Source organism: Aspergillus nomiae (genome assembly GCF_001204775.2).
Source record: "Aspergillus nomiae NRRL 13137 chromosome Unknown contig00712, whole genome shotgun sequence".
Lineage (NCBI taxonomy): Eukaryota > Fungi > Ascomycota > Eurotiomycetes > Eurotiales > Aspergillaceae > Aspergillus > Aspergillus nomiae.
This window is the reverse complement of record NW_015378767.1, coordinates 1-7,654: the sequence shown is the minus strand read 5'-3', so window position 1 is coordinate 7,654 and position 7,654 is coordinate 1. Positions and strand designations below refer to the sequence as shown.

The 7,654-nt window shown below is 48.3% G+C and overlaps 1 protein-coding gene across 1 annotated transcript; it reads left to right on the top strand.

Moving 5' to 3' along the window:
* Positions 1-3,890: 3,890 nt before the first annotated feature.
* On the top strand, positions 3,891-7,534 carry ANOM_011761 (C6 transcription factor; the record flags this gene model as incomplete). The annotated part of the gene is made up of 6 exons (XM_015557017.1): positions 3,891-4,424; positions 4,476-6,119; positions 6,170-6,227; positions 7,096-7,197; positions 7,261-7,389; positions 7,446-7,534. The coding sequence occupies 6 exons, from the start codon at positions 3,891-3,893 to the stop codon at positions 7,532-7,534; spliced, it is 2,556 nt and encodes an 851-aa protein (XP_015400987.1).
* Between the last annotated feature and the right edge of the window lie 120 nt (positions 7,535-7,654).

Genomic DNA, 7,654 nt, shown 5'->3' with positions numbered 1-7,654 from the left:
AAATACAAAAATAAATTAAGAAAATTCTTCTCTGTCTGCATCTTAGGTAAGCGGGTTACCGTCCAACCACAACGCGGCACGAGTTATGCGCGCGGTACAGCACCATGATTTTGACAGCTGGGATAAAAGCAGCGGTTGATTCAGGCGGCTGTCTGATCCAGTCACGTTGTGCATTGGGGGCATTCCGAGCGGTCGATTGGAGGCATCGGGTTCCACTACTCGCTTGATCCACATTGCCGCTTTAATGAATTTTCAGATCATCTGACATGGGTCCCAAGCCGTGGCGAAACGTAATAGAAACTGACTTGGCGGCCAATAAGGGGCGGTGGCGGCTCACATGGGAGTTTTCTGGGGGTAATGAAAATCGCTGACTCGACGGTCACGAGTCGTCACCTTTTGTTGGCCATCAATTGCGAAAGTTGATCCTTACAGTGAGTCGTCTGTGAGACTGCTCTTGTCCTCTTGGTTCAGCCTTGAATTTTGCGGTCAGGACGGCATTTTGCGTCACTTGCGGATTCTAGATGAGTTCGATGCTCCCAGACGTTGCCGAAGACTATAAGGAACTACAGGTTATAGTTGTACACCGTTTAACAGGGAAGTGGATTTCCCTCCTCCTGAGGCAGGGGAGGAAACTATACAATCCTAAATTATTATTATGTTTCCAATTATTATTTTTTGGGACGCTCATCCCTCCTTCTAGACAGGGAAAGAACTTCCCCGCAAAAGGGAACCGGCAGCATGATTGCATCATAGCAAAATTTTAATCAGATTCTCATTATGAATTCCATACTGCCTGGCCATCCAAACTCTCGGCTCCTTATACATTCCAGGCAAAAACAGATGCTTCTAGATTACACGGAGAGAATGGAACCATCCCTGTCATTCTCTCGTCAGTGCCTGTCTCCGGAAGGGCGGCAATAGCCGAACAGAAATGCCGCAAACTTCAAAGTGATGGTCAGGGGGACGAACGGTCAGTGATCTCCAATTAGGGCTCACGGGCTAGTATTGTTACTATTGTGAGGATGGCATGGCCGCCATGCTCGCTGGCCTTCTTGGCATGGGGCTGATCTCAGGAAACAACCGATCTGCCTCACATAAATCACTCACTCACGGTCCTCATTTGCGTAAATACATGTACACAGGAGAGAATCGGTCATCAAGGAGATTCCAGACCGGAGACTCTCCCGCATTCTCACATCATCGAAACCACCCCGCACCGGCGACAATGAATATCATCATGTAACGAGATGTGACAGGGAATTGGGAGGATCCACGGATATGCCGGGCTAAACCGAAAACAGGCAGCTTCCCCAGACTGTTGAGGCTGGACTTTGAGACCTTTGTCAGAGAAAAATGACGCCGACCCAGAAATGCCTCATCCACTGACACGCCCTTGAAAATTTTTTCCATTCTCCCTCCACCAGCCCCACGGTCGCAGAAGCTGACTGGATGAATCCACCGACCCGGTCCAACCGGTGAGACTACCCGGACTCTTTTGGGAAGCTGATCCACCGAGGGGGGAAAAAACTGATCAGGGAAAAATTTGTGAACTGCCGGGAAAAAAGAAATCTACGATTCTTCCCCGGATTTTGGCCCCAGGCAACCACACTTGCAGGTCACAAGTTGTCACGCATCACGTCTTGCATCTTCAACCGTATCAACCACGGGTCCTCACGCCCTGTCTCTTGTCACGTACACCCTTGGGATAAGTCAGAGTACCAGGTGCTCAACTCTCAAATCCGGCCTTGATGACGGACTTGGTTTCGCTCAATCACCGCCTGACGCCCGGAGTCACTTACCTCGCCTCTCGGTTTGCCTCGGATGTTTTGCACCGAATGGCCGTGAAACCCTAGATCATCTGGAACGTCCGGGTACTTCCCAGCTCGGATCTCGAAGATCTGATGCTACACAACACGCCGAGTAGGATTCTTCACAATTCTGGAGAATTCTGATGCCTACCGATTTGCCTCTGGAAGGACACCGTTACTTCCATGAGGGGCCTGTCACAGATACGTCATCCATCATTTTACTACTGGTGAAATGGTGAACTATTACTCCGTAGCTCATGAAGCACATAGAGCACCGAATATACAAGTCATGTTGTAGGAAAACCTCTAATCCTTGGCATATCAACCCTGGTGTCTATATTCAAACAAGGCGCTACATTATCGGGCATCTATTTATTCTATATAGTTGAATCTATACCAGAGTACTTTCATTTAGTACAATCTTGCTAACAAAGTCAGCCTGCTGAAATATGACAACAGCAGCAAGTGTGAGACACATGGTCATAGACAGACACGGTAACATCAGAATACGCGAATAAGAATCACTCCTCCGGTGTATGTCTCTCAATTTGAACTCGTTGACAAATGCCAACTGCACGATGCCAATTATGTCAATACAATTGCGTTCGTTGACGTGATCAACTTGGTGCTTTGATAATAGAAACGAGGGGTATCCCCTCATTCTCATCGCCTCTTCGGTTATGTGGTGTTGTTCGTTAGATTACCCGACTCCGTCGCGCCCGATCTGAATCTCTAGTGTATATGCAATGTAAACGCAGGGGTTCTCTGCTTGGGCAGGGATGAAATGGCTTGTCTATGTACCCATGTCGTCAAATGACGCAATGTCATATCTGTATCGATCCCAGCAGAGGGGCAGCATCGAAGAGAAGACGACAGAGCAGAAAAGTCACCCATTCAATAAAATATAATGAACGGATTGTTGGAGGTGTAAGTAAGCAAAGCCCATGATCTCCACAGCCCTAACCGCCCGTTATTCCCCTAACCTTCATTGCAGATGCAAATCTCTGCCCGGCCACCCAACCAGGGAAATGACACGGAAAGCCACATAGAGCATAACTGACCTCGCAGAAATACCTGAGCTGGCAAATATACTTGCTCGTCGCAGTAGTAAGGCTAACAAAAGCTAGTACCCGCCAATTTCAGGGCAACTCCTGTCCGGAGACTACCCAAGGTCGACTTGACGAGCTCCAGAGCTACTACTATCACGATGACAGCGTAGATTATGATAGCTCTATCACATCAGTCTGCGGACCATAGCGCAAGACTGGTGACGCTTGCGTATACCAGCCGATGAATCCTCCGTGATAGTAGTAATGATGGTGGTTCGGTCGAAGAAAGTGCTCATATAAATCAGTTTTCGAGGATGGAAGCTATTTTCTTGGGGTGGATTGGGAAGAAGTATATATGTCGAGCTTCCTGCAGAGTGCGATCACGACTGTGGTCTAGGTTATCACCATTGTTTTTTATTTCCACTTTTGATATCATACATAGACCAGAACTACACTTTCTTTGCATGGTTGGCATTCAATCGATGACATTGTTTCCGTGGCCTCAGGTGAAATTGTAGAATGCCAGCGTCTAACCAAACTTGTAAGATAAGTTGGGGTTTCGATATGTCCAACTAAATAACTCGAGAATAATGGGCAATGATTAGTCTGCAAAGTTCGCAGTATTCTTCTCTCATTGCGCTTCTATAACAGCTAATCTTCGTGAATGCTACTAGTGTTAACTGAGATGATCTTTGGTTTTCTCCTGTATATCCGTTTTCACGTGGGTAGGGGGCTTTTATACAAAATTATATGTAGCTATTCACCGGAGCAACAAATTGGTCTTGAATATCATAACTGTTGGAGTCAACGAATCGCAACTGATCTATAAAACAGCACTGGATCTGGCAGGGAAAATTTAGCCCCCAAACGTGATGCAACCACGGAGATAAAGCGAATATCGCCCGAACTTCGGGATATTCCAACGAAATCCCCGGGGTCCGGAGAATCAACAGTCTATACATCCAGCGTCATTCTTTCATGAACATGCTCCTATTTTCGTTGTCGTGTTACACTGCGATATATCCGGCTTGAAATGACTGCCCGTAACAGGACAACCTCAACATCGCTGCCACGTAAACGCCGGCGTCCTGCCAAATCCTGCGAGCAGTGCCGAGAGCGTAAGGTCCGCTGCGATCTCCAACTGCCGTGTAGGGCTTGCCGACATGCTCGGGATCCCTTGACTTGCACGTATAGGGAATCCTCGCGGCCGAGGCCATCTCAGACCGATGCTCGGACGGCCCCAAAAAGCCCGGACATACCTGCGTCAACTCCCACTGAACGGGGTCAACCTCAACAACAATTTCACGGCCTGCGGAATATACCTTCCACTCAACTAGATCAGCACGATGTAGCCAACACAGGGACAGGAACGAGTGGGAGCTCCCTACAGGATTTGGAGAACCGCCTGCGTAAAGCCGAACAGCAATTGTCCGAACTATCTCGGACTCTACAACCCGGTGCCGTGAGTGGAGACTTGGCTATTCCTGCTATCATGCCTCGCCTGCGAAACACCGCAGAAAAGACGAAGCTGTTTGGACCGAGCCACTGGATGTACACTGCCGAGAAGGTTAGTAACTAGGAAAGCCCCCAGGAAACTCCGGTGGCTGATCTTTTGTAGATTGCCGGCGGCCAAATCGACTCAAAAGACATGGATTTCAGTATGGTCGACATGAAAGCAGATATAGCAGAGATGGCTAAGGAATGTCGAAATTTACGAAAGGCGGCGAAAAGCCAGCGAACACTGCAACTGAACGATCCTGTTCCTGACCTCTTCAGTACCTTTCCCGACAGGCAAATTTGTGATGAGCTGGCAAGTGCGTATATACGGACCTTGGAACAAATATATCGTGTTGTTCATATCCCTTCTTTCTGGAAAGAGTATTATCAGTTCTGGGAAGCGCCACATGCATCATCAACATCATTCTTGATCAAACTAGGTCTTATCTTCTCTATTGGCACGACTTTCTACCCTATTCTGGAAGAGTCGGAGCGACTGCGTCACTTGGCGCAAACGTGGGTATATGCAGCTCAATGGTGGCTAGTAGGCCCTTCTGAGAAATTAACCAGAAATCTGGACGGTATTCAAGTTTTCTGCCTTCTTCTCGTGTCGCGAAAAACAAACACTATCGGGCCATCACCCTGGCTATCTACTGGTTCTTTATTAAGAATGGCTATGACCATGGGATTACACCGAGACCCTCGAGTCTTTCCAGGCTTAGCGCCGTTCCAAGCAGAGATGCGGAGTAGGCTTTGGACGACTATCCTGGAACTAGTGGTTCATGAATCTATCGACTCATCGTCAATGCCGCTGATGATTTCCCCTCAGGACTTTGATAGCCATATACCGAATAACATCAATGATGCGGACCTGTGGCCAGATACCAAGGAATTTCCTACCGTAAAGCCACTGCAACAGTTTACAAAGTCCTCGATACAGTTACTGATGCGACAATCTCTGCCAATCCGTATGGAGGCGGCCAAACTGATCAACAGTTCTGATTCGGAGCAGTCATATAGTGCCGTGCTTCAGCTGGCTACAGATTTACAAAAAGCCTGCCGTGACCTCGCAACCTACTTCCAGCTGCACTGGCCACAATACTCAGGCGAAACTGATCTGCATAGGAAGTTCCTCGACATGCAAATTCGTCGCTATATCCTACTGCTTCACCGGCCCTACATGCTACAGGCCCAGCAAGATCCACGGTTCTACCTCTCTCGGAAGATCTGTGGAGAGTCGGCTATGATCATAGCATCATACGCTGAAAGCATCCAGCTTCCTTCTCAACACCTTGATGACCTGTCACGTCTCATGGCGATGAGTACTGGGCCATTCTGTGGTTCTCTCCACCTTGACATTATTACCGTTCTAGGTCTGGAGGTAATCAGTCAGCTCAAAGAAACAACTACAGTATCATCAGAAACCGGTCATCTCATTGTAGACCCTTTGGGTGAGATGTCCAAAGTCCAACGAGAGCCTATGATTCGCATCCTGGAGCATATCAACGACCAGATGCTTCAGATTGTTGCCCAAGGCATTGCGAGGTTCAAGCGATACATCTTTCTCTCCGTCGTACTCTGTCAAATACGAGCATTGGAGTCTGGTACTAGAGATATCCGGCCGTTAATGATCAAAGCAGTCCAGGAGAGTGTGAAGAACTGCTACATGGCGTCCCAGTCGTCTCAGTCTGACAGTACCCCACAGGGCTCAATCGAGACGTTGATCTGTACCGAGGCGCCACTTGGACTAGATTTTGATCTTATGGTAGGTTTGAGAGCTTGGTCATTTGATAGCATGCTTTCTAATTTTATTAGGATCCTGATTTGGACTTCTCGGCATTCTTTGCTCATTTTAGTGGTGGGGGCGGTGATGGTATGTATGAGATGAGTTTATAGTATGCTCTAAATATTGACATTGGTCTATAACGACCATAACCCTAGCTAAACTACGGGCAACAGCTACCCCCTGGCTGCTGTGTATACTATAGGTAATCAACATAAACGAGTAGAAAAGAAACTGCCAATAAATGTTGTATAGAAATTCCTCAACTGGGGGCATAGCTGTCAGTCAAGGCGATAAGTGGTATTAGATGATGGAGGCCCAGGCCGGTTTAACAAACTCTACATAGTTCACCCCATCTTTAACTTCTCATGTCTTCAATTTCCAAACCCCCCTCTTTATGCTGTAATGAAAATAGTCCTTTGAAACCCGTACATTGGAAGGTATTTCATGCCTCAGGCATTAAATATACCCTACGTATTCTGCCATGTGCTACCGCCATTGTATCTCCGGCGCATTGGAACTCCGCTTCAACATCCAATTTCGATACAATTCTTGTCTACGACCTTCTGAGCGACTGCCAAGCTGGATTGACCTCCCGAAGGCCTCACATAACCCGCCTTGCCACGCTGCATCTACCAATAGAGCTATTTTGGTCCTTGACCAAGTCTGAAACCACGCGCAACGCGCCACTTGAGCGCCGCCGAGTTTAAGTTTCGCCTGCAACGTTCAGAAAGCAGTGCCTGTTCAGATTCCCAAGATGCCAAAATATATGTACCTCCCTTCCTAAGCTTAACGGGCCTAACAACTAACCATCTGTGTACTCTTCTGTAGGTTCTTCCATCTCCCGAGCCACTATATCGGTGACGTTCATCAAGCTCGCCATCGAGCAGATACAGCTTTATATCGATCGTATCATTTCCAGCCACAACTTTCGCTGACTCGGTGACCTACTCCACAGGTGATTATTGTGATGTGTACCTCACGCACGACTCGATGAGCGTGCGCAAGGCGCACAATGCAGGAAGGAACCATCTAAGGAACGTGTTGGAATACTATCAACGTACGTTTTGTCTCCGTCGTCCATCAAGGTTGATTCAATCAGATGCTCACCAATCCCGCACAGAAATCGGACAAGAGAAGGCCCAATCTGTCATCGACTCCATCACCTCGTCGTATGCCGCCGAAGGCCAGGCCGTACCGAACCCCGCCATGGCTCCTCCAGGCGCCTTCCCCCCTCCATTCCCATTCCCCGGTACGCTTCTACACTCTACCTATCACAAGAATCCTAAAAATTAACACGAACCCCAGGACGTCCAGGCCAACTGCCACCCCCTCCATTCGGCTTCCCCCCACCAGGAGGACCAAACGGTGCCCCGGGCATGCCTCCTCGTACGTGAACCAAATCCCCAACCATTCAAAAACCAAAGTCCACTAACATAATAAAAACATTAGCCCCAGGAGCAAAGGGCCTCCCCTTCCCACCCCCATTCCCCCCAGGCTCAGCGCCCCAGGCAGTC